This window comes from Toxotes jaculatrix, chromosome 5 (genome assembly GCF_017976425.1).
Source record: "Toxotes jaculatrix isolate fToxJac2 chromosome 5, fToxJac2.pri, whole genome shotgun sequence".
Taxonomy (NCBI): domain Eukaryota; kingdom Metazoa; phylum Chordata; class Actinopteri; family Toxotidae; genus Toxotes; species Toxotes jaculatrix.
In genome coordinates, this window is record NC_054398.1 from 22904453 (window position 1) to 22932444 (window position 27992).

At 40.1% G+C, this 27992-nt stretch overlaps 1 protein-coding gene across 1 annotated transcript; it reads left to right on the forward strand.

The window, feature by feature from the left end:
- Positions 1-5207: 5207 nt before the first annotated feature.
- ptpn9a (protein tyrosine phosphatase non-receptor type 9a) lies at positions 5208-27489 on the forward strand. Its single transcript, XM_041038099.1, has 13 exons — positions 5208-5787; positions 13339-13482; positions 17152-17241; positions 19029-19153; positions 19682-19787; positions 20592-20702; positions 21187-21503; positions 21842-21929; positions 22300-22369; positions 23058-23136; positions 23268-23418; positions 24059-24266; positions 24953-27489. The coding sequence occupies exons 1-13, from the start codon at positions 5755-5757 to the stop codon at positions 25141-25143; spliced, it is 1713 nt and encodes a 570-aa protein (XP_040894033.1). The 5' UTR covers positions 5208-5754; the 3' UTR covers positions 25144-27489.
- Positions 27490-27992: the final 503 nt, after the last annotated feature.

Here is a 27992-nt window from a genome sequence, read left to right on the forward strand (position 1 = left end):
TATGCTCCTGTTCACTGTGTTCCCACTGGTTTTGTTGAAAGCTCTACAATATTTCAAAATCAGTTTTCTAGATGAGAGAGACGTGTAACGTAGCAAATTTTTAAATTAAATGAAAAGTCTTGCTGACAGGAATTTTTCAAAAATATGTCAAAATGCAAAATAACTACTATCAAACACTGCATTTTGACATATTTTTGACATAAAAATATGTCAAAATGCAGTGTTTGATAGTAGTTATTTTTCAAATACACCACTAAACAGTGTTGATTCTGTACTGTACACACTGCCAGTATACCTCCAAGTAGCTGATGTTCCAGTATTTGGTATGACATGAGTCATACTGCTGTTGCCGCCGCTCATCAGCAGAATTCATGAGCATCTCTTCCCCTCTGTGCTGAGCTTAGTGTGCCATTTGCGTAACTGTGAATAGCTGGGCGGAAACTGTCAACAGGAAAAGACATGTGAAGTGTCTGACATGGTTGTGAACTTAGTTTCACTGACCTGTGCCAACACATCCTCTGAGAAAGAACACCTAAGATTGCCTCAGGTCACCAGATCTTGGTTGTGTGAGGTAGTTTACAATCTTAGGAAGGGAGGTGACCTGATTTCCCTTTTCCCTTTGTTTCCATGTGTTTAGAGAAATCACACTTTGGAAGTGGAGTTGTTTCTGGTTTCAGCTGACAGCCCCCAGTTTTTAAACTCTTTGGATCCATTTCCACCTTTGACATACTGAGGTCTATCTGGTAACTTTAAAGCTAGGGGCTCTTGGGATGGCTTTGTCACACAGTCATCCACTTGGGTTTACATCTTTGTACAAATCTCCAGAGGGAAAAGAAAGCTTAGATTTGCAAAATAACTCTATATCAATGTGATGGGATCCATACATTTTTAGAGAGACCTGGCTGCAGACAATACGCCGGACCTCGGCGTATTGGCTGGTTTTCTTTGTGTCATTTTAGCGTGAATGATATACAGTGCTTGGCCAATTAAAATGTATTCTGATTCTGAACTATGTGTTCCCTGCTAATGTCCTGAAGTGTAAACTTTATTGATTTTGACAACAGAGGATGCAGTGAAAGTGCTTTGATCAGTAGCTCACAGAATTATTGAGTTATTACATTATACCTGCTTACCATTAGCATTTTGGCATCATTGTGAGCATCTTAGCATTGTAATGTTAGTATTCAGCTAAAAGCACTGCTGAGTACAGCCTCACAGAGCCTACTAGCTTAGCTGTTGTCTAAATTCAAAGCATTTCAACACATCCTTTTGGACTTTAGTTTTAAATTTTAAGCTATCTGAACAGCACAGGGCTTTGTGTGTTGACCCTTTGAATCAAAGAGTAGCCACTTGTCTAAAACTTGTGTTTGTGCCATAACTCACTTTTTCTACACTGGAAAGAACTAATCTAATTTTCTCCGTGTCTTGCTTTTGTGACTGTATCGCTATTGCTATCAGCACCTACGTGGAACAACAGGTGAAAATAACATGTACACTAACCCTCTGTGGGGATTATTGTAACTCATTCTGGGAAACGTAGGAGATCACTCACTCACTCAAGTGGAGGAAGGTGCACGATGTAGCTGAAGGAAACTGTACCACAATATCTCATCACGCGATAACTCCTGGAAAGCATCAAATACAAAACAGTAACAGATAACAGTACTTAGTAGTTGCACGCTCTGATAATTTTCAGTTATCTGCTTTTTGGTGAGAGATCACTTCTATCTCAGTGCAGACAATGAAAAAAAATAGGTGAATTTCCTTTCACATGGTTTTAGGGTTAACTTTCTTAAATGTTCTTCCTGCAAATTTCTGCAAAAAGATAAACAGACTTTGACTTTATATAGTGTAGTATTTAAGAACAAGATGTTTTATAAATGCATTTTATCAAGTACAGTCGGATGTTTTTTCTTTCACATGCAGTCACCTCTATACTGAGGAGTCTCTCAAAGAGAGCAGAGTCAGGCGTGTGGTTACTGCAAGAATTCAGCTATTAGTCAGCAACACCGATCACTTTCCAGGAACTGAGCACCTGCCAGTCCACAGTTACACTTTTCAGAGTGCTATCAGTCTCCCACACACACACACACACACACACACACACACACACACACAATGCTGCTTACTTCAGGCCTCTCTGATCTCTATGAAAACCTTGTCACAAGACTTCTAGCAAGTGAAGCAGATTTGTGTTTCTCCTGAAACTCTTCAACACCTGTCACACAAAGCAAACCTCCATGGATGGTTTTAGTTCCTAATACTAATTTCTAGACAAAATGAAGATGCATCTTGATTTCTGGGTTCAGGAGGCACCACTCAGACTCCCTGAACAAATGTTTAACTTACCAACAACAACATTTTTTTATTATTATTCCTACATTTTTAAACATTAATCAAAAGAAATTGTTCATTTTGGGAACTATATTTATTTGCTTTCTTGCCAAGAATGAGATGACAAAATTGATACCCTTTTAATGTCTCTACTGCAAATAACTTCAAGCAGCTGGTTAGCTTACAACAAAGCTAACAACATAACATGTTAAATCTTGTTTGTTTAATTAACTCTTGAAACAACACAATGTGGTTTTAAAGATTATAGTGTCACTTCAGACTTAATATATGGGGTCTGAAGTGGATCATGTTGAACCAGAGCCTTCCATACACTGTACATTAGGCAGCATCTTGTAGTAAACTGATCTTTTTGGAAACTAAATGCCTCAATCTCCAGCTTTTACTGACTGTTACAGTGCGTAAAATCAGGCCTTCTTCTCATAAGCGTTTGATGCACTCTGAGACTTTTTTGTCTGGCTGGACATTACGTGGGCAGGACTAAGAGTTTACCAATCACATTTTCCCAAATGGCATGATGTCAGCTGATTTCACAGGAAGTCTATTGTTGTCCACCCCCTTTTCCCTTTGGTTTTCAAGCCAGACTTTCTCACGCCTCATTGTTTACAGTTCGCCTATTGTGGGACCTTGTTTTTTGTGGAAAAAAAAAACATAAACAACATGTGAATGTACCTATAATTTACAGCCTTTCCTTTAAAAAAACACTTGAAGTCAGAGAAATAAATAATCCACCTGTCTCAAAGGACAGTTCCTTCTTTACAGGTATAAAATGATCTATGAGGAGAAAGTTACATTACACACACATTGAGAAATCTTTTCAACCTTTCTCACACTCTCACCCAGTTTTGTAAGATATTATTTTTGCAGTCTCATTAAGGAGACATCAAGGTAGCACGTCAATAACCTTGCAGGAAATGTAGTCTCCTGACTACACTTGAACTAACCTCCCATGTGATATATATCAGCAGCCAATAATATTCCTAGGGAGACCTGCCTGTGTGTCTGTGGGTCATATTAAAGCAACTTTATCATTCTGTTGGGTATTTTCTGTTTCCTATGATGTCATGCAATTCCTGTAAAGTATGCTAGATTATAATGTAGCCTGGGGGATGCATAAGTTGAGTTTCACTAATTAAATTGTTATTCTTGCAACCCATAATTACGAAAGGCCAACTCCATTATTAGTAATTTCCTCTCACTTTATTTCATGCATTAGTAATGTGCAGTAATAGTTTGGAAATTCCTGTTGTGATGTAGACCTATAGCCAATACTAAAATGTGCACAGAAACAATATATTTGATATTGCAGACCCCCCTCAAGATACATTTAAAAGACATGAAGAAATAATTTATTTATCTTAACATTTATCTTTTTTTTTTTTTATAAGAAAAGTTAAACTACTTAAAAACTCTTCTGTGGAATCTAGAAATATGCAAATATGTTTCATTTCACAAGTTTAGCTGTTAACCACAAAGTGTCTCCTACTTCCCTAAAAAAGACCATTCTCATATGTGTGGAAACCTGAAGCTGACATATGCACACACGTGCTGCATATTTTACCACAAGTGGCTTCAAAACCAGAGGTCACAAAATTATGCTTGCGAATGCACGTTTTGCAAAATACCTTATTTTGCTTTCGGGCAGAGGACTGAACCAGAAGACTCATGCTGTTCTCATGTCTGTCCATTAAATATGAGGCCACAGTAGCAGCAGCCGGTTAGCTTAGCTTAGCAAAACTGAAAAACAGAGAAACTTATCCTGTTTCTGTTCAAACAGGCGGCACAATCCACCAAGCAGCACCTCTACAACTTACTAACACATTATATCTTCTTTGTTTGATCCATTCAATAACTGCCGTGTAAAACTGACATGGTTTTATGGTTAGTCTTGTGTGGCCTTTTTCCAGTCTACATGTTAAGTTAAGCTAACCAGCTTCTGGCTGTATGCCTCATATTTAGGTGATCCAAAAAAAGTTAAAATGGTAACAGTCTTCTCATCTAAGTCTCAAACAAGGAGGCAAGTAAGCGCATATCCAAAAATAAACTATTCCTTTGAATTAAATCACAAGTTCAACTATTTCTGGGCTGGGGACGGTGACTCAACAACTGGTTGCCTCGGAAACTGCTTGAACTAAAAAGCCTGGGATGCAACCTGTGTAAAACAGAAAATTAATTTAGTTTTAAGATTCAGCTTTCTGTAGGAATTAAACAAATTAATTGATAAATAAAAATAATTAGTGCACTTCAATTTAGTTAGTATGCTGAGTTTGTGTTTGAACGAGCCAGGTTAGCTGTTTCCAGTCTTAATGCTAAAGTAAGCTAGCTTTAAGCTAACCGGCTAGGTTTAAGCTAACCGGCTGTAGCTTCATGTTTAGCTTTGCAGGGAAATATATGAGACAGGGACCACCTCATAACTCTTGGCAAGACACCAAATACGCATATTTCTTTAATTTCAGACATGTTGCTCTCAACTTCTTCAGCAGGGGAATTTGAAAATAGCCTTCCTGTGTTTAATTCAGGCACAGTGACAGTCAAACATCCAAATTATCTTTAATTAACAATATTAACAAAACACATTTTGAGTGGGGGGGGGTTATGTGGTACAGTGAGTGTAAGTTATTTCCTCTCTTTCAAATTAATTCAACGTCGTGTATTTCAGAGGGCTCCCCATGCCTGCAGAAGCAAAGTGACACTCAAAATGGTGATTTTCCTGTTTGGTTTCCTATTTTTATGAATGAAGGCGGAGGTCAACGAGGCTTTTTGTCAGTTTCTGGTCTTTACCGCCAGGGGGTAGAGCGACCTGCAGAAAGAATAGCCTCCAAATCTGTCCCACACGGTTCGGGGCTGTCTCTCACACAACATAAAGGCAGCGTTCCGAGCTAAAAAACTTGCAATTCATGGCGTGGAGGAGTCGGCGGGGGCAGCTGCCGCCTTCTGATATCTGTGTGAGGTTAGGCGGCTGAGCAGCAGATCATGGTCTGAGCCCAGTGATCATCGAGCCGAAACGCGAAGCTGCTCTGAGTGTTGTCCTCTGTTTTTTCTTTTTTTTCTTTTTTTTTTCCCTTCCCCGTCTTCTTGCTCCTCTCCTCGGTGAAATCTGACACAACATCAGCGGCTTTCCTCTCGTTTGGATGGCAGATTCGGGCTAAGTGGCGTGGGTGTTTCGCAGTCCAACAGTATCAGGAGAAGGGAAAGACTCGGCTCTCAGACTGCAGCGTTTCAGATGCCTTCAACTTTGAACGAGAGGGACAACCCCTGAAACCCGGTTTTACACGAGGGACAGAGACACACATACACACACACACACACACACACACACACAGAGACACACATCTCCGTTATCTTCCGCTGTATGTAAAGGACGCGTCTCGGTAAAAGGTGATCGGAGAACAGACGGGAACCATGGCAGCTACTTTATCGGCGGATGAAGAGCAGGTAGGCCTTGAGACTCTCAGTGCTTACACTTTTCTTTCCTGTCTGTGTTACATCGCCCGAAATGTTCCAGCCTCGGCCCTACCTGGAGGTATTTCGGCTCTGTGCATTGCGTGTGCGCACCGCAGCGAGTGGCGGTGGCAGTGCGCAATGGTGGATTCGTTGCGAAATGATCCTGAGTGCGGAGCGGAAATATTGTATCGATTTCTGGCGCATTATTGCTCTCGTTGCATCACTGTGCAGTTCCTCTCCAGCGGCTGAGCTGAACTGTTGCGAAACAGGCCGAGCTCGCCCGTTTACCAGCCTCCACAGATGTAAAATAATTCGCTGCGTGTCTCACAGTTGTTCATTCGTGGCCACAGACCGAGATATTACACCGGGGAAGGTTTTAGGGGAGAGCTGGAAACGCTGTCTGGTTCCACATTTGGCCCATTCACAAGTGTGTACAGTAAAAACTTGGCTTATAGTGTCACGCTAGTAATGTGGGAATGAGAAACTGGGTTAAACTCTAACGTCTAAGCATCTTATAATACAGAAATACTCGCGAATTTAAACCAACATGAAGAATTTGAAATGCGTTTTTATTTCTTTTTTATAAGGCCTAAATGAGTTTGACCTCAATCCCTTTATTGTGAAACATTTCTGTAAATCCAAAACTTAGAAAACTTAGTTTTTCTTTTTCTTTTGTTAACATGAAAACTTTGGTTTAAAAACTGATTGAGACCAAAAAGAAACTAGTTCTTTATAGAATTTGCGTCAAAAATAAGCAAGGCATCACACCACTGAGCTCCCTGTATGTTTTATATACAGGATGGTATTGTATTTTCTGCTTTATGATCTCAGGTCCCAAAGAATAACATTTTGCTCTTGTGGTGAATGAGACTTAATTTTGGCACTGAGTAAGTTAACTCTTAATTGCTGGGGTCATATCTGTTAGTGTTCTGTTTTAGTCATTTTCCCAGTAAACTTTCTATAGTTACAGATTCTCAAATGTGAGTTTTTGTTGCTTTGCATGATTTTAAACTGAATATCTTGAAGCTTTGAAGAGCTGGTTAGACCAGACTAAGCTAAACTAACTAAAGGATTTTTTAACAGACAAAACTATTGATGGATAAATGTAGGAGGTTATTTATGAAGGTTATGGTGTTTAAATGTGTAAGGCTTTCCAATATTTTGTCCACCACATTTATATTAATCAGTGTAGGTCTTATAGTTTGATCAACCTCTCTCTCAAGCGGTTTCAACAAAAACTGAACATTATAATCTTTATGAAGTTAGAATTTATTAGAGGGCTGATGTATAAGTCTGTATTAGTCTTTTGCTAGGTGTGACTGGTAACTTCGTTTGAATCATAGCATTTATCTTGGTGTGTAGTTCACATGTCACCAGTCAAACCAACAGTGGAATAAACAGAGCCCAACCATAAGAAATCCGGCATGATCACAGCAAACACTGTCACTTCACTCTGAACATAGCAGAGTTACTGTGGGGGGACTATTCATCAGTTTGCACAAGCGACATTTTGAATCTATGTATGATTTTTCAAGTCTTCTTCTTCTTCTTTGGTGCTGGTCATGCTCGTCTCTTCTCATCTCACTGATTCCTCCCATCATCTGGTCAGCAGAAAGCCTTATCTGGCTACTCCATTTCCTGTGTGAGCCAGGGCCCCTGCTAGGGTACCGGACGCCCTCATTACATCCACAGCCTTGTGGGGGGTGCTTGGGTGGAGTGTATGAGTGTGTGTGTGTGTGTGTGTGTGTGTGTGTGTGTGTGTGTGTGTGTGTGTGTGTGTGTGTGTGTGTGTGTGTGTGTATGGCAGGGTGGCTCTCCTGGGAGTGTACACGGGTGTAGTGGAACTTCATTCTAAAGGCAGCTGTTAAAAGCATTTCCACTAGACTCGGGGGAAGGGGGAGTTTATGAGTTTCAGAGTGTGTGTGTGTCTATTGTGTGTATAGTTGTATGTGTGTGTGTGTGAGAGTAAGTGAGTGCATGTTGTGTCTACTCCCAGGAAGCAGTGGAGTGAGAGAAAGTAGGGAATAGGGAGAGAGTGACGTTATTGACTTCCTGTTTTGGTATTGACTTGTGCCAAATGGGACTCACTGAAGTGAAGTGAAGCCGCTTGGCAGCAGCCCTACATTTGTAAATAGATTAGCATGGCATCTGTAATCAAATAGATTCTGGAAAGACAATGTCAAGGACAGCCATGAATCCTCTTAAATATGATAATAATAAAGAAATGCATTAGCCCTGTCTGTAGGATTAAGGTATAATCATGACGCCGCAGTAACCCTCCTTTATCTTCCATAACCCTTGAATAGACTTTCTTCCAGCTAAGACATTAATACAATCACCATCTACAGTATGACTCCTTCTGGCTGGAATGTGAATACAATGGACTGTATGTCAATACTGAGGCATCATTGGCCAATTCTTGTAACAAGGGGTTATGACGACAGTAAGTTTAAAAAAAAAAAATCCAGTTTAGGTATCCCGGTAAGTCAGTATGCACAATACCGTCAGCCTGGCACTGACTTATCTAAATGAAATGCAGCCATTGTGTTTGACAAGCCAAAGTGTGTACATCAAGGAAGGTCTGAAGCATTTAGGGTAGTATGGATAAAATCATCTGTCTTAGTATTTGTACTTTTAAATGCACTTTAAAATTCACTTTAGAAAGTGTTTATAGATCGTTTTTGGCTAATTCAGTGATCTAAATGTACAAACAGCAAATGGCGATGTGAACGGTGTTAATTGGTCACTTGTTTAGTGTAAGTCATTCTTCTCATGAAGTAACATGAATTATATTATATATTAATCTTTGGGTTTCGTGCTATTGCTCAACAAGCAATTTGCAGACTTCCACCTGGGCACCAGGAAAATGCCATAGACATTTTTCAATCAATGATCAATGATCGGTAATGAAAATTATTGTTTGCTGCGTTACTTAAATCAAGGCACTTCATCATATTTTTGTAACTCCAGTCCTGTAATCCCAATACTACCATAAAGCAGTCCTGGCCATTTCTCACTCAAATGCTTAACACAACTGATAGCTACCTGATAGCTATTTTAATTTTTCTTTCTTTTTTTTTTTTTCAAATTGAGACTATAGCAAAATCTTTAATAGCTGTCAAGTCACGGCATGTATTTTGATATCATCCACCCATAAACTGTACATGATGATAACTACTGTATCTGTGTCAGAATCAGAAAACACTTTCTGCGGTGTACAAGGTAATACAGTGAACAGTATAATAAACAATGTCGTCAGTATGCGTAGTCGTGGTTAGAAACACAAAGCAACAACAGTTAAATGTGGTTTGTTGCGAGGATCCAGTGTACCAGTACTGTGGGCAGTTGTGGCAAAGAAAAAAAAAAAAGCCTAAATAGAACATGGTGGGATGGAGCACATGGTCAAGGGTGTAGGTGGCAGAAGCTCATAAAATGTACATGGAAGATAAATATTGAGCAACAGAAAGCAGAGGTGTACAGAGTAATAACTGAAGAACATTAAATATAGAAGAGGGGGAGAGTATTACACATTCAGAGGACCCTTTTATCAGCCACGGTTAATGTTTTTCATCCAGTCATGGTTCTTAAATAGGATGATGATCATTGAATAGGTTTAACTGCTTAAACCTAAGATAAGGTCAGTGATTTTCAGTCAAGTTCCACAAATTCAATGTGTCACATTGCATTGGTGTGAAAATTACAGTTGTGCAACACTACACCTGTCAGCGATGACACAAAATAATTGAGTGTCAGTGTTTTAATTATCTGTTGTTTGCTTTGGCTGTGAGTCGTGTGGTGCACGGTCTCCAACATTTCTGAACCCATGAACTTGGTTTTCGGGGCCGTTTGGCCAAGAACCAACCTCAACTTGATCCATTAGTGAATCTACAGTGAATCTGATCAATTAGGTATTGACAGTCATTGTCAGCACCACCAATAAACAACCCCAACCATCAATGAACAATCCTGACAACAAACAGGATTATGTAATGTCAGCTGTGTATTGGAAGCTCATAAAACAACTTGCTTAAAATGTCCCGTACAGAACAACAAACGGAGGAAATAAAGACAGCTGAACCAAATAAAAGACTTTTGATCTGATACAGATTAATACCGTACTTGCACAGACCTCTCAGTCTATTTAGATTCATGGCAGACAGTTTAAGCCAGAATTAAGTGTTTTTAAATGAATAATCAAGAACTTTGAGGGACAAAAAAATCTCCTGACGTATCAGAAGTAGAGCAAGTCAAGCAAATATTTATGCATCCTCCAGGAACTGAATAAGTCACTCCTCCGCAGTGAGTCTTCCACTGCAGTCCGGTGTGCTATCATGAAAACAAACTGGTTCATCCTCAAATTCCACTCTGGCGGATATGGCCCCTAGCGCAGAAAAACCAAACAAGACTGGCTTCTCCAGGAACAGAGGGTCACTGCCTGGAGTTGGCAGGCTCCCCTTAAAAGGCTAAGAGAGAGCGAGCAGCTGTCAGACCATTGAAATCTTGGAAACCCGAGTGTACCTGACAGCAATCTGACAGGAAGTTGTCTTTGGCCAACACCGAGGGATTAACGCTTCACAGTGCAACAACAAAGAGCAGACGGCCCATATTAGATGGTACTTGTGGAGGCTTTGTTACAACAGAGTACCACATCATACTTTTCAGTCAAGATATGTTTTTCTTGTTGCAAAGTGCAGTCTACAACATTTTCACAACCATAAACAACCTTGAAGTACTCATAGAGACAGTGATTGTAAAACTGTACCTACTTAGATTCACAGTTTTGCTCAAAAAGATCTGTACTCTCCCCAAAACAACTTGTCTGCTTCCAGTAAAATATTTTTCTACTTTCTACTACTTTTTCTACCGATTTTTTTAAAGCTTGTTGATATCACCACTTAGTTTTAGTTCAGTTTTCTTTGTAAATAATTTTCAAGTGAGACAAATCATAGCTCTGAGCCCACACAGTACATTCCCACTTCTGTCTTTGTCTTTTCTTTTTGTTTAGTTAACAAAACAGAAAATCCAACTTCACCTGCCTGTGTCTTCAGCTGCCTGAAGCCTAGAGTCATTATCTTCCTTGTGATTTCCACTAGAGAAATGGAAACCAACTATTTGCCCACTCACTATACTCCACCCAGTGACCCCCTGAGAATTTTAAATGTAAGCAGTAGCATTTAAAAGTAGATAAGACAGTAGAAGTACCTTAGACAGTTTAATCCTCTGTTCATTGATTGTGTGGTTGTTATTTGCAAATGCATTTGTTCTCTTTTTGAGACTTTCACCATATACCATGGTTCTTCTTCAGTGGACAAAACTGGCTATGCTGCCATCATGTGACTCGAGTGTTGAGCATCAGTCATGTGACAAAAGAGATGTGAATGGCCTCCTTGATCTTTCTCAGACCATCTACAGGCTCTTGATGTTGAACGTTGACCCTTTCCCAACTGATGCTGTGACCAGTTTTGGTCTTGTGCTCTCAGAGAACTGATATCACTTTAGTTCCACAACTGGGTCATGTGGTGACACATGGGTCAGCTCCATTTGTTGAACAAGGCCATAAAATAAGCTACTGGACTTATTTTTTTTCACGTACTGATCCTACAAATGAACTTCCTCGCTCAAAGTTAGTTTAGGTATTGTGAACTGAAAAGAAACACATGCAGAGACACAGTAAAGTATTGGTAGTTTGTAATTGGAGCTATTCTGTTGTAATAATGCCTCCAGTTTTCACTGTAAAATAGGTCACTGTGATACTGTAACGTGTTGTGTTGTAGTTCACTTGTGAGGTCTGAAACGTTTACGTGCCAGCTCACGTCTAAACAATCACTATTTGATGCCAGTGTTGGGAAATCTGCTCAAAGTCTTAGATTTCCATTCTCTAATGCACTGAAAAGAATTCAGAATAACAGCCCTCCACATTTTCCCCCATGAGAATCGGATATGAAGCGACCTCAGCCCTGTCAGGTGCAATCATCCCTCATCCCTTGCATGTTAAGGCATCTGAACAGAGCAGAAGCTGCAGGCCCTCGTGTCTGTGAAAGCACTGGCTTTCCTGAGAAGAGACAGTGGCATCCTGTCTTTAGGCTCAGCGCTCGTCAGTCATCGTTTTGTATTCCTAAAGAGCCGCGGACTCCCAGAACTTGACTTCCTGTCTCCCATGCACGCCCCGCCGCTGCTGTGCCTGACCAGAGAAGCGGAACCCTGTGTTTAAAGTGCGAGCTTTCATTGCCTCCTCTGTCGCCTTTTGACGATTCACTGGGTGCTGACTCGCTAACTCTGCGGGTGCTGAGGGCAGTGGGGAGTGTATAATAAGACCAGACGGGAGGACAGGAAGCTCCTGAAAGACTGCTGGCTAAATGCATAAGTTATTTGCAAGATGGCTGGAAGGCCTTTATGGTAAATGCATTTTCCAAATTACAAGTGCAGTGTATGATATGAACGGGATGAGTGTCAACATTGTGCTTTATTTAAAAAGTGTTAAAAAAAAAAAGTGGCTGTATTACTTACCTAAAAGGTGTCACCTGTAGGGATGAAACCACAGACAACTATCACCAAACTCAGCAGCTGACCTCAACTCTACATTTCTGTGAAACACCTTTCGGCTCATTGTTTTGTTTCTCGGACCCAGAACTTTACTGTTTCGGTTCAGTCTAACAGCTCTCAGCGCCTTTTGCAGCAGCTATTTTCGGAAAAAACTCTAAAAACTCCAAATGAATGATAAATTAAATGAATGATAATTTAATAATGTAATATGTAAATTACACTTGACTGTGTGAACACATGAAGACCTTCAGTTTCACTGAAGACTGAAAATGAAAATGATTACTAAAGAACACACTGTTTCTTTTAAACTGCCTAAGTAGTTTGGGAATATTAAATGAGCACAGGTTAATGCCATGGAGAGTTCATTGTTATCACCAGTAATCCATCTTAATATCAGTCCTTGGTTTTAGCTCTTTTCCACTCTGCTTTGCTGTTCTGCGGATGTCTCCTGTGGCTGCAGGCACATTTCACAAGAAACTTATTAGCATCCTGCACATATGTAAGCTTTACCATCACAGAGACTGAGGCCCAATTAATCACATCCTTTCTGGTGAAGAGAAAGAGAAAACCAGGACTGGGTTTGGATTTAAAAAAACAAAAAAAAACAAATCCTTTTAATTTCATTGCCATCAGTGACATCCTTTCAGCAAACATCATTTTGTTCCAGGGAAGAGCTGCTTTATTAGTCGATATCTCAGCACTCGACAAGTACACAGTTCGAATGTGCTACCCTGTCATTATCACAGCTTCAAGTCGTAAACACCAGTTCGCCAGGATTCCATCTTCTTCCCCTCTCCCATCGTCCTCCTGACCATACAAACAGGAACATGGAACATTACCGAAGATGTCTCACCAGGCCGCCAAGTTGTGTCAGATATTCTGTGAGGCAGTAGATCACACTTCCTCTGAGGATGTATCAAGTTTAAAGCCCAGTTTTACTTCCTTCCGGTTTGACCCTTCGATTATGGGAGTTTGTGATCACATCTGTGTCTGTTTCAGGCTACCAGGCAGTTTCTGGAGGAGATCAACAAGTGGACCAGTCAGCATGGAGTGTCACCGCTGTCCAGGGAATTGGCCGTCAAGTTCCTCATGGCTCGCAAGTTTGATGTCCTCCGAGCCATTGAGCTATTTCACAGCTACAGGGTAAGGAGAGACAGGCAGCGTCATTTAGCTTGAAAAGATTTACAACTGTTTTACGTATATACCACACTAAATAACTTTTAAGTGATGTAGCAGCCTCTGCACCCATATTGCAAGTCCATACCTTTTGAAAAAAGTGGCTATAAAGAGCTGAACTGCTACTGGATGTTGCTATCAATATAATGTGTTTAATGTCAGCACGTTCACTAGCCAACCAGGTGGTCAGTTGACATTATTGTTGTTTTGTAAACACACACAAACTGTATTACGTTACCTTTGAGACACGATATCTGAATTTTGGTACCAATATCAAAACACGTTTTTACGATACCTGATTTGGGAAATATATTCATATATTCATATTCAGCTATACCAGAGCCAGAAAAGGCAAATGTCATCAGGTGAAGAAACTGTTTTAGATTAACTGACTCATCTCGAGCTATTACTCCGGTTGTTTTGGTGAAAACATAGTTTCCAGTTTTCAGTAATCTAAATTTAGAAACGTAAGTACCTCATCAGTTTGAACACTTTCTATGTCAACATTATCAAAAGAATCTACGCCCACACTGGAACAATCTTTCTTGTGTATACAGCTTTTCTTGCGTATTATACAGTATATCAGCTGTTATTTCCACATGAGAAATTGTATTATTTTAGCCTGTTGTTTAGGCAATTATGACACAACTGCAAATTGCCTCTGCAGTTTATAACCTTTGCGGTTATTTCAGATGGACAGAAATAACTCATGACATTTTACAAAGGACAAAGGACAAAGAATAATATCAGGACAACATACAATGTAACATCGCCAAACGTAGAAGCATTAAAATGCCTTTTCAGGACAAAGTATAGCAGTCAAACAGCACCAAGCTGCAGGCTGATCCTAAGGTAGAATGGTAGAGGTAATGTAGAGCGTCGTCACCACAGCCACGGCACGGTTACACAAGGCCTTTTTCACTGAACAAATTTCCCCAGCTTGGCCGGGGCTTCTGAAGAAATCGCCTAAACAGATGCATCAGAGACCCGGGGCCAAACACACACACGCACACACACGCGTACACACACACACACAAACACACACACTGAATTAAACACAAGGGGGATATTTTAAGAAGCAGCATGCAGACTTATTCAGCTTTCCAGTAAGCTTGAAGTTTATCATAGAGTAAGTGTTGTCATCAGAAAAATTTGTATGTTGGTGCAGCTGAGGTTTGCATAAATGAGGAACATAACAAAGTTTCACAGGGAAGGACATGATGGGGCTGCATGCAGAACACTGTTAAACACAACGATAGATTAGGATGCTTTCAGCATATGTGTGCTAAGTCGAATCAAATAGTTTAAGTGCGATTTCCCTGTACATGTGAATGTTTTTTGGGGGGATCTTTTGAAGCGTTAGAGGCTCACAGCAGTTTTATATCTCAAATGAACATTACTAATGTTCTGCTTTTTGTTTCCTGTTTATTCGTTATGCTCATAACCACCTCCCATGGGAGAACCCTAAAAGAGGCCCAAGTTTAAATCATGCATTAGAGTATATCTTTAGCAGCTGACTGTATATCTACTATACAGACGTTGAGAGGCCACCTGACTGTGTGCCACAGCTGGCAACAAGATGAGTGGTGTGTCAGGACTCACTGAGGGCAGAACATAATCGCACGTAGCAGAGAAAGAAGTCTGTTCACTACCATTGAAATAGCAGGGTCAGTTGATCAGACTACAGGTCTCACTTACTTTATGATCTGAAAAAAATAAAAGAACATCAAGATAACGTAATCAAGACCTTCTCCTCCAACCCACGTAATGACTACCAGGGAGTCAAGGATAAAGTCTCATTTGTGTCCCTAAATGGTCTATAGTGCCGTAAAATTCATTCTGGCCAAATTTGAACATACAAAATGGGATTTATCTGCTCAGATCTGCACCGATTTATCCACTGCAGCAAATGGAAAGTTCCCAGACGTCTCGCTCAGGCTCTAATGACCTGAATAACTTCAAGACGTGGCAGGATTTTACCACCTACCTTTTTAGTAAAGTCGTTTCAATCACCTAGCTGGGTTCTTATTTCAGCAATGAATGGTTGGCCTGCATAAACCCAACTCATTTATGAAGGCCTTGAGTGTGACTTTGAGAAGGATTAGACTCCCCTGCCATGCCACAGTTCATTTAACTCAGTTTAATGCCGCATCAGCACCAGGACAGAGGCTGGGGACAAGTAATTTGTCAGTACAAACTGAGGGGGAAAGTTTCCAGTGCAATGCTTGTTTGGTCGGGAGGGGAGTACAAACAGGCCGAGCTGGCATTCAAACAGAGGTGGCTGATGGTGTCAGACTTGGCATTGAAAATCTGTATTGTATCATCTACTGTGACTGCCACGTGAGTAGTTTCGGTTAAGGCTTGCTGTAAATCTTTTAATCTTCACACCTCGAGGAACAATTAAGCATCACGGAGTTTCTATAATTTATTCGTCTGAATCATTTATACTTATTCCTTCGCTATCGCATATTATTACAACTCAGTACTCCCTGCTTCAGCACAGTTTTAAGAACTGAGCAAAACTGGTTGTTGCCAAAAAGCTGTTTCTTAGTAACTGAAATCCATGTTTAGAGCCAAGAACGTGGTCTAAGAACATATAAACAATGAACAAAAGATCTTCACACATACTGACATCACATGCACGGATGTTTTTCATTAACACAAGCTTTTTCATTTATTTTCTGACTGATTCACATCTTTCTGTCAGCCTACACACAGACGTTATTTGAAGTGACTATAATCAATACTAGTACATGAAAGGAGTTGTTTTGGTTTAATGCTAAATAAGAATATCGCTGTACTTTCATCAGACCAGAGAATCTTGTGTTTTTGTACAAACTCCAAGTGGTTTTCATGTGTCTTTCACTGAGGAGAGGCTTCTGTCTGGCCACTCTGCCCTAAAGCCCAGATCGGTGCAGTGCTGCGGTGATGGTTGTCTTTTTGGAAGCTTCTCCCATTGCCACACAGGATCTTGGCCACCTCTATTACCGAGGTCCTTCGTCCTTGATTGCTCAGTTTGGCTGGGTGTTCAGCTCTAGGAAGGAAGAGTCCTGATTGTTTCAAACTCTTTCCATATAAGAATTATAGAGGCCACTGAGCTCTTGGGATCCTTCAGTGCAGCAGATTTTGTTTTTGCAGCCCTCTCCAGATTTTGCTCTGATATACATTGTCATGTGAGAACTTATATAGACAGGGTGTGTGCCTTTCTAAACCATGTCCAGTCAATTGAATTTACCACTGATGGACTCAAATCAAGATGTAGAAACATCTCAGAGAGGAGGCACCTGAGGTAAATTTCAAACATCATAGCAAAGTCTCAGAATACTTTTTAATAAACTGCAACATAACAAAATGTGAAAGAAGCAAAGGGGTCTGAGTACTCTGCGAACGCTCTGTAAAACTGTAAATGAAAATGACACCTTCCAAGCTTGGCCTCAGAGTCAGTTCAAGAAACTCCCACACAACCTCCCTGGGGGAGGAAAAAGTGAATGGAAACCATGCAGAAAGGGATCCTCCTAGCAGGAAAGCCAGGCGTGTAATTCTCTATTGTTCACAGAGAAGAATTCACCTCAAAGTGACTGCCCGTTATAGTAACACCAGAGCCTCACTTCACCTGCTGTGATCTATTTTCTACAGGAAACGCGTCTTAAAGAAGGAATCGTCAGACTTCAGCCTCAGGAGGAACCTCTGCGCTCAGAGCTGCTTAGTGGAAAGTTTACAGTGTTGGTAAGAGTGCCCTTTAAATCTCCTCTACGTTTGGCTTCCCTTAAATGGAAAAGTACACTCTTTTGTCATTTAACAGCATATGAATAGGGCAGGTGATATTAAAAGACTATAACTATCAGAGAATTAATCTACTGTCTGTGTATCCAAAGCCTGAATTATCTTATTCCTCTGTGCCATACAGGCTTTTTTTTTTTTTTTTTTTATTAAAGTTGATCCTTCAGGTGTTGTGTATTCTTACTGGAATACCAAATATCTTGAGTCTGAGTGAATAGGAAAATATTGTGCACCCTGCTCCTGCCTTTTTTAAATTAAATTACCTGTTAACCAGTTTTTGTTTTTTCTTGCATCTTCAGTAGGAAACAGCAGCGTTAGGTCTGAGTGCCACGGACAGGCTGGTGAAATCAGAAAAATGTTGAGACAGGCATTTTTGGTTTGGGGCTTTTCATGGGTTTATTGACAACAAGAAAATACAGAATAATATCATCCTTATCTTTTTCTGTCTCCTACATTCAGATGTTGCTTATCATGTTTTTTTGTGTGATTGTTGATGTGGTGTTACTGCTATCATGCTCTTGGTTTCATTACAGCTGTTTTTTTCTGACGTACCTGAACATGCTTCGGTCCTGTATAGAATTCAGTTTCTCAGGCTGTGAATGTTCCAACATGTTAAGATCATTAGATTGTCGGGTTGTTGTTGTTTGGATGTTTTTCCTCTTCCACAGGGGTTACCTTTCAGAAACATGGGCAGTTTAATCAATAGCTTACCCTTCAAAGGATCCAAACTTCTTAATGAGCTCACTTTTCATTCACAAGAAGGTTTGTGGAAATTAAGGGGTCGTGCAAATTATTGACTGACTAATCCCATAGTTTAGTGATGTTCCTGTGCCAGATAAATTTAGCCTTTTGTCAGCCAAATCACTACCATAGAAGTTGCCCCCCCACACCCTTCCAGCACACACACATGCACAGAGACACACACACCCACCCACTGTCCTGCGTTTCCCTTCTTCCTTCCACATTGACGTGCCACAGTGGCATTGATGCTGCACATCCTCTTGCCTGACGTCTGAGTTCTCCAGCCTCAGCAGTGGGCTTCATATCCTGCCTGAGGTATTTTTAGCCTCTGTGCCCGAGCACACGGGCTTATTTGCTTACAAAGGACGGTTCCGGAGTATCTTTGTTCGGCGGATTCATTCATATAAAGAACCTCTGCTTCTTATGACACCAGGAGCCTTCAAACTGATCGGGTTTGATGTGAAAAATAAGCCGTGTCCCTCTGAGGGGAAAAGAAAGAGCTGCGAGACCTGCAGCATCATTACTGACAAGAATTTTTCCTCCTGCTGAATTGTTGACAGCCCCTTTTGGCAGAGTGCCAGTAACCAGCATATGAACCTAAGTGCCCCCCTGTGGTCATTGTTCATCCTTCATTTCTGCACAGCTTCCATTTGGCTGCCTTGTCGTCACACTGAAAACCAGCCCCAGTAATCGCCTTCAAGTGGCTAAAAGTACCACATGGTTTCTATGGAAAACACATCGTAGTCAATCAACTTGTAAAACTTCAAAAACAAAAAAAGAAAAGGAAGAAATAAAATAAATTTGTCAGAGATTCACAGTTTACTGTTTTAGTGTAAACCAGGGTTTAAGATGGACAGTGGAGAATTAACCCACTGTTAAATAGACATTCCACAGTTCAGAACAAGAAATTTGAGAGTTGACAGTGAAAAGGTGATTAACTTGTCCCACAAGGTTGACAGCTGATGTAACCTGTTGGTATTGTGTGTTTTCAGAGTGTACGAGACCCTTCAGGGGCTTCCATCGCTTTGTACACAGCTAAACTTCACCACCCCAACAAGACAGGCAACCACGTGGTGCTTCAGGCACTCTTCTACCTCCTGGATCGGGCTGTGGAAAGGTGAGGGCTGTGGTTTGAGGCTGATGGTCTGAATATAACCCATCTTTAACACATATTTAACTCCAACAGACAATATTCACCTGTATGTATTCTTGTCTTTCGACAATGTACGTTACATTTTTACTTGTTGTACATAATTTAACTCATATGACTCATTCTACTGTGCACACTGCTTTGTCTACACACAGTATTCATATCTTTAATTTGTAAATATCACAGGAAATCCCCTTTATATTACTCATTAGTTAACTGTGCACTCTGCACATTCATTTACTTGAACATTGGTTTCTGATGTATGCTGCTGTGGAATCTGGTACAGATAAAGTACTTAAACCAGATATCTTACCAAATACATGACCCACTTTATTTGTAAAGTAGTAGTAGATTAGATTTGCTCGAGGGAATCCTATAAATGTAACACCAAGTGTGTACAGTCCAAAATGTGAACTATACGTTATTTGAAAATAACTTGCCTGCTTAGTGGTTAAACATAAACATAAACACACAAGCCTCTGTTTTTTTCCACAGCTTTGAGACCCAGAGGAATGGCCTGGTGTTTATCTACGACATGGCAGGTTCCAACTACACAAACTTTGAGCTGGACCTGAGCAAGAAGATCCTCAACTTGCTGAAGGTTAGAATTACATATACACGTTAATATCTCAGAAAGTGAGATGCATGAAAAATACACAATATAAAATAACAGAATTAGATGTAAACTCAAATATTGTAAACATTACGTACGGTATATATAGAAAGGAGTTCAGCTGAATTTTCTGCCATTGTTGAAAATGATTCACTCCTTTCCAGGACAAGGTTAATGCATAACTGCTGGGTTATATGAAGGAGCAGGTTGGTGTCTTCGGTGTCTTCTTTTTGTGCCTGTCCAAAGGTCAAAATGAATGGCTCATTAAATGATTTCACAAGCATTAGAATTATTGATTCTATACACCATGGCTGTGTAATACTCAGAGTGGTGCTTCTTTAGACAGTTACCTGCACGTCTGCCTGCATCTAAGTGACTTATGCCTTAAAGATCTAGTGCTATAACAAGTCGGTAACACAGGCACTGGTGTCACCGCACATCAGCACCGGTGGCATCACATACTGATCTAAATATTGACCGGAGTAGCTGATATGTCCTCAGGAGAATTTATTTTATATGCAGAAATAGCACAGAGCAAGTGGAGAAAGTTTTATGTAAAATTGTATAAAAATTATATATGTTTGGACTGTCCCCAAGATATGCTCGTTCTCAACAAATAATTTAACGAAAAAGAGTGAACTTCTGTTTGTCAGTGTCCAAACACTGTTTTAGTGATAGACGTTTTTCTCGTACTCCAGAGAGAAGAGTAAAATAAGTCCTGTTGAATCTTTGATACAGATTTTAGTTTTGTTTTTGTTTTCTTGTGTAAGTTGTGCTGTCTCTCTCCACCAGGGGGCGTTCCCTGCCAGGCTGAAGAAGGTGTTGATTGTGGGGGCCCCTGTTTGGTTTCGAGTGCCCTACAATCTGCTCAGCCTGCTTCTCAAGGAGAAACTTAGGGAGAGGGTAAGTGACTCATTTTCTAATACTTTGATTTCACACATCAGCTCTTCAGCTCCATGTTTATGATGATATTTTTAAAAATTTAATTATTACTAAATAATTTAGTTGTAAGTTGTTGTTTTTTTCTGGGAGCTGCAAACATTAAGTGAGCAGGCAGCTCAGTGTCAGTGACTGTTACAAGTGGCCATTAATTAGGGGGGTTCTCTCTTTAACCACTAATCCACACTGCTGCCTTATATATCCCCGGGATGTTACTGCTTCGCTGGAATCGATCACCCTACCACATCACTGTCTCTGAACAGTTTAATTAATATAGATTTCTGTGTCACCTGATGATTCACTGTAAATTTTGTTTCATGATTATGTATGAAATCAAGAATAAGAAATGAACAATTCATATTTCAACAGTTTTCATGTCAAACTTGAAGCTGAAGCCTTAAATCTGTCTTTACTGGATCCTGTCGATCCCTGTCTCATCTAACCCCAGGTTCAGATGGTAAAAATGACCGAGCTGCGCCAGCACCTTCCCAGAGACTGTCTCCCCCAGCACCTCGGTGGACTGCTGCCTCTGGATGCATACAGCTGGAACCAGCAGCTATTGGCCGGCCAGAACGGCAGAGTGGACCCTGTGGATGAGTTGGTGAGCATCCCCTTGGAAGATACTTCCATTCACACCCCTGGACCCGAATCCATGCGCCCGCAGGAGCTGCTGGCACACCTCGGCAGGCTTCAGCGCTCAGGCATCCATCAGGAGTATGAGGAGCTCCGTAAAGAACCGCCGTCCGGAACCTTCCACTGTGCACAGTGAGTTTACAGCAGCATAAACACACCGAGCACATAAGGCTAGAATTTGAATTTTCATTGGGATGGGATTATTACTTCGAAAAATCAACAATTAGACATTATGAATGCTTTTCATGCTATTACTTTTCATAAAAAGCAATTAATTAATTTACTTAATTCCCCAGGAAATAAAATCATTAGTTATTTACACCTTTATCTAGGGAGAACGGCTCAGACTGACAGGATCACACCCTCAAACTGCTACAAGTATTATAAGTGATATTGTTGATCTAAACCCATTGTTTTCCAGACTATTAGCAAAGGTTCCACTAGTAATTTTTTGTGTATATTGTTCACAGAGCAGCCTGCAATCAGGAGAGGAATCGCTACGGAGACGTGCTGTGCCTTGATCAAACAAGAGTTCGTTTGAAACCCAGAAAGAACGAGGTTGGTGCTCTGAAAAATCTGCATGCTAAAGGTGTCATTCATAGCAAAAAGAAAAAGAAGACCAGTTGCATTCATGGTCACACAGCTGCCAAGAAATGTTCTGAGCTTCATTATTCTGACAGGCTGCCACAATGGACTAATGCCAGCTAGCTTGTAAAGCAGAATACTGGCAGTCTGAGGAAAAGTACAATCAAAGTACTTTGATTCTGTTGCATTTACTCCTCAAAAATAATTTAGGACTCCTGCAGCCCCATGTAGACAACTGAGCTGTACAATCTCATTCAGATCATAGCACAGTTCTTTAGTGAAATTACATAATATTACTTCAGTTTTTTTGCATTTTTGTGATAAAACTTTGTTGTTCTTACAGAGATCAGACTACATCAATGCCAGCTTTATGGACGGCTACAAACAGAAGAATGCATACATTGGTACACAAGGTATGACAACTGTCACACATTTTTAGTTAGTGTTCTCTGGATTATGCAAACATATTAAGAGATTATACTGTAATGTAAAAAGCAGCTTAATTATTTTTGCCAAGATCCTTTGCCAGACAGGTGTTGATTCAACTATGATGTCATTTTTGAGCCTGTATTTAATGGTAGTATTATAATCCAAAATTATAATTTGAGGCAATTCCAAAGTACTGTGTTTACCTATTGATCACAGAGTTCCTGATATTTAAAGTCATTTATTCAACTCAGTACTGTTGCATCTGTCATCTCAGTTAATTTAGTTGCAGTCACGTACATCTTGCGTTGCCATAGAGCACATTTTCAAAATTGCAAGTTTGGTCTGGTCCACCACAAAATACACAAAAATATCAATTGGCCAAGCAGTGAACATTGTGGTACACCAGTGTGTGAAACGCAGTGTCCTCGGTTCATTTTGATTGATTGTTATAAAAGCCTCACTAAGAATTATTATTTAGGACGTCGACTTTTAGCCTAGGTTTTAAACAGAGCTTTAATAGGAGCTTCTTTAAACTCACATGGCAAAATGAAACAGTACACATGTAGCTCATTAGGCTGCTGTTCCATTCCGTCAAACAGATATGCCCCATTACACTGATCACTGAATGAATTATTCTTTTTTAAAGCGATTTTAATATGCTTTGAATTGTAGGACCACTGGAAAAGACCTACGGTGATTTCTGGAGAATGGTCTGGGAACAAAACGTGCTTGTTATTGTCATGACAACCAGGTAATTTGAGCTGATTTTTAAAAAACGCCAAAAATAATTCACGCTTTATTGTTGAGTCATGTAAGATTAGTCAGAATGAGAAGCGTGACTTACATTTATTTCATCAAGTATGTGCTGCCTCTGTGCTGCAGGACAGACGAGGGTAGTCGGAGGAAATGTGGACAGTATTGGCCACTGGATGAAGGGGGACAAGAGGTCTACGGCCACATGGCAGTGGTGAACCAAAGGGTGGACCACCACACCCACTACAACCACACAACCCTTGAACTGCACAACACTGAGGTAAAAGCCATGAACCACTGCATGAACACAAAGCGAGACTGGACAGTGTGTAACGGGGAGGTTTTTCACTCAGCAACAATACTCAGTTTGTTACTATGCATATTACACACGAGGCACACACTGCAGCATAGTAGGGTCAAAAATATTTTACCATTCATACCATCCATTGCCCCCTCGTTATCTGGGTCAAATGGAATCAGGGTAAGCAGTGTAGCCCAGACATCCATCTCCTCCCCAAACTCTGCTAGAACTAATTCTTGACCGAGCGTAGTCACTGATTCAGGGCAAGTCATTAAAGCCACAAGTTGTCATTTTCACATTTTTCACCTGTACACAGACTCTGTCTGTGTACAGGTTAGATTAATGAGATTAATGAGAAAATTTAGAGGTGTGGGTAGGTGGATTTTTCAACTTAGCACAGAGTCAGGCTAGTTGTTTCCACTTGCCTCCAGTTTTAATGCTAAGCTAAGCTAAATTTATATTTACAGAGATGAGAGTGGTATCAATCCTCATCTAACTCTTGGCTGAAATGTCACACTCTTCCTCTAAATGTTGCAGCGGAGCCATATTTAAAGAGCTGAATGCATTTTACAATGTACAAAAAGCACGTAACTGTCAAAATAATTTTTCATCCATTCAGACATGTGAACAGAGACAAGTGAGTCATTTCCAGTACCTCAGCTGGCCCGATTACGGCGTTCCCACCTCAGCTGTGACTCTTATTGACTTCCTGGGAGCTGTGAAGAGACAACAGAGGAAAATGGTGAAGGCTTTGGGACCTCAGTGGACAGGCCACCCACTGGGACCCCCGATGGTCGTCCATTGCAGTGCAGGGATCGGGAGAACAGGTGAGACCCTGAGTTTACAACTTTCCGAAAGCTTGATTTCTGGTTATTGCCATTTACCGTTATGTCTTCATCAGATTGTTTTCAGACAAAAGAATGATGCTGTCAAATGCACCTGCACTCAAGTTGCAAGTTTATTAGATACACCTAGCTAAAACTGATGCTGTCTACAGTGGTCCAAAAGTCCTGCAATAGTCCCTGCCTTCATGAAGGTCATGTTATACTGACAGGTGCTTCTATTATTTTGTCCACCTCATTTATATCAATGAGGGTTAGCTAAATAAGAGAAACACCTCTCTGTATAATGCAGTACAGTTCAACTACTTACTACAAAAAGATGATAAAGCTGTTAACGCCTCTCTAAAACAGGTTCAACGAAAACTGAACATCAGAACCTTCATAAAGGGAGGATTTATTGTAGGGCCTTTGTATTGAACTGCATTAGTTTTAGCTAGGTGCACCTAATACACTGGTCAGTAAATGTATTTCAAGGACTGAAATATGTTAGACACCTAATAATGAAATGATATTATGAGCTTCAAGGGTCAAGTAGTCTGGATAACACAGAACAAATGAGATGTGTAAGCTTTAGACCTAAGTTGAAGACCAAAAGCCTCAATTTGCCTCATTTTTTTCAAGATCATAAAATTAAATAAAAAAAATAATAATAAAAAACCTGTTGTTGGCAGGTACCTTCTGTGCCCTGGACATCTGTCTGTCCCAGCTACAGGACGTAGGCTCACTAAATGTGTGCCAGACGGTGCAACGCATGAGAACACAGAGAGCCTTCAGCATTCAAACCCCAGACCAGTACTACTTCTGCTACAATGCCATTTTGGAGCACGCCCAAAGGCAGGGCCTGCTCCCAGCCAATCAGTGAGCTTCAGCCCCGACTTCCCAAACCAATCCATGAGCCTTGAGATTTCTGCAGTCAGTCTGTTAACCCCAAGCTGTGTTGTGTGACCAATTAGTGAATCCAGGAAAATGACTTCCTCACAGAGGCTGTCATTTGAAACTAGGCCATTCTTCACTGGCAAGACCAAGACAAGACAGCGACAATAAAAAGCTTGAGTGCTGACATTATGATGTTTCAGTGTGATAACATTCTGGCTGCCAACAATGTGACATTTTGTTTTGGCCGAACATATCTCAGAAAATATGTGGCAGAGTGAACACACTGCTCCAGTGTTGTGCAGTTTCGTGCTCTGTGGTCAAGGGCATTGGGTGAAATGATTGAGGTAATGTTCATTGACCTTTTTGTTTATTTATTTTCCACTTTAAGCCAATGGTTTAGGGACCTTTTTAAAGGAGTAATTCACCCCAAAATAAAAAGTCAGTCATTATCCCACATCAGTTAAAAATCCAGAGTTTAAAAGGTTTTTTTTATGACAACTAAACAATAAATTTGACTTTTAATTGCATTTCATTCAGATTCTCCATGAAGGTTGAAGTTAGCGTTACTTTTCTTCAAACAGCTTCTGTAGAAAAGAAGCTCGTTTTTGTACCCAAATTAATTCCTCATAGGCATAAGTACTTCTTGTACACAAACAGCATTTTGAGATAAGTTAAATGTAATCATTTAGAAACAGTTGAGATGGGGCGACAGTGGGTGTTTCAAGTGACAATCAAAATGTAAGTTATTGACACAATTTAAATTTTGGGGTGAAATGGTCCTTTAACTAAGTACACCATTTTTATTCCACACGAGGAGCTTAATCACACTCAAACACCAATAATAGGGTCGTTTTTGCACCTCCTGTGTCCAGTAAATATTGCGTTCACCGCAGTGGATTTTTTTTTTTTTTTTAGCACATGGTTACGTAGATGGTACGAGCGAGTTCTGCGTCGTCTCAGGAGTGTCACACTGAGCACAGGAGGTGAAACTTCCCAAACTTGTTGGCAAAAACTGTTTAATCAAAAGGTCTTTTGCCATGACGTTGTTGTATTTCTTTGAGGTGTCATGATGCATTCTCCTCTCAGTGAATATCACTGAATGTCAGTGAGGAGCAGCAAAGCACATCCAGAAGTATCAGGCTGTAAACTCCTAAATGGCTGTTATGTCCCGTCTGTGATCACTCATTAAACTGCTGTCCATGTGAATTCCTATTTAGTTTTTTTGTTGTGTTTTTCCAGTGTATCCACTGAAACCCATATACCTTCCATCTCACCTAAGTATTGACTTGCAGTACAGACAGTGACCAGTGTCTGTGGCTGCCTTTGCTCACTAGCAGTGCCATCGTGCTTTAGCGATTGTGGGAATGTATTGCTAAACCACACCCACACAGATACACACGTTTAGAGCAGTCCATGCTGCATTGACTAAGCCATTGAAACATAAATCTGTGTAAGTCATCAGTTAAGACCTCATGAGTAGTGCAATACTTTTTTTTTTTACACAAATCACGTCTTAGCACTTTTTTTTTAGTAACTATTCCCACTGTGCTCTGAGATTAGTCATTACAGCGATAGGATGGGATGACAAATAAAACTTAATAGTAATTCTGTAGGTCTACACGTGATGCTGGGATAACTTGATTGTTATTGTTAAATTTAGTGACGCTTAAATATAAAACATGTAGTGACATTTTGGACTTACTGTAAACGTCTGCATAGAGCTTTATTGGGACAAATCAAGAGGATTTTACAGGGAAACCAGAAATTAATGATAGAATAGCTGAATAAGCATGCACAAATCTGTACCTACGCCCTATAAAGTCCTTCTTGGGCACTTGAGAGTCAGAAATTTTGTCTGAAGTATATTTTCATTATTCTTGTGTTACTTTAAGTTCTACAGACTGTGGTTGTAATCAGTGCTTTCATCTGGTCCCAGTGTCTTGCCATTATTATAGAGTACATGTACAAATACTGAGCATCTGTGTGTCATATGCTGCATTATGTTGTTGCCGGGTGAAAAAAACAAAAACAAAAAAATGTGTTCTTTACTACAGAATTCATATTGAATTTGCTTGTAGTGAAGCATTTTTTTTAAGTCTGCCATCCTCATGCACTCTGATTTTAGAATTATTTTTCCTTTCTATGATGGACGCAAAATGTGCCCTATTTTATTTTTCTATTGTATTCAACAACTGTTTTCATACAATTACCCAGGATTATACAGTTATCTACATTAATTTTATATTTGTTCTGTTATAACCTATTACTTTTATCATTCGTATGACTATTGAATCAAGCTATACTGTATTAAAATACAAACCATGTCAACATGCACGTTTGTAAAGGCTGTGTGTTTTTTCGGCATACTCAGAAGATTTAGCAGAGATTTCTTATTTTCCAGTCAAGGGGTTGTTATTTCTGGTATTTTCAGTTCCATAGTCAGAGTTTTCACAGTTTGGTAAACTACCATACATTCATTAAGACTTCTTTAAAAGGAGAGTTTCTCTCTGAAATTTCTCGCAGTGAGGCATAGAAAGAGAATGGCGTAAGCTTGTAAAGAGCAAAAATATAAAGAATACATGTCGAAAGAGATTAGAATTTAAGTAAATGTAGTTGAAGTTAAAAATAATGTCACCAAATTAAAATCAAAAGAAGGCAAGCTAAATAATAAAGGAATCTGATTTCAATGAGTAACTTTGAAGCTGGTTTACCGGATCTTTTTGTATTAAAATTGGGCCAAATTGCTGTGTGACGAACTGGCACAGAGAATTACCCCCATCTACTCACCCCACGCTAAATCTAACCTCAACAGAACTCCACTCTCATCACAAAGCT

Coding starts and splice junctions, on each gene's coding strand:
- ptpn9a (XM_041038099.1), top strand. CDS start 5,755: ATGGCAGCTACTTTATCGGCGGATGAAGAGCAG. Junction 13,483..17,151: donor AGCTATTTCACAGCTACAGG/GTAAGGAGAGAC, acceptor TATTTTCTACAG/GAAACGCGTCTTAAAGAAGG. Junction 21,930..22,299: donor TGAAACCCAGAAAGAACGAG/GTTGGTGCTCTG, acceptor TTGTTCTTACAG/AGATCAGACTACATCAATGC.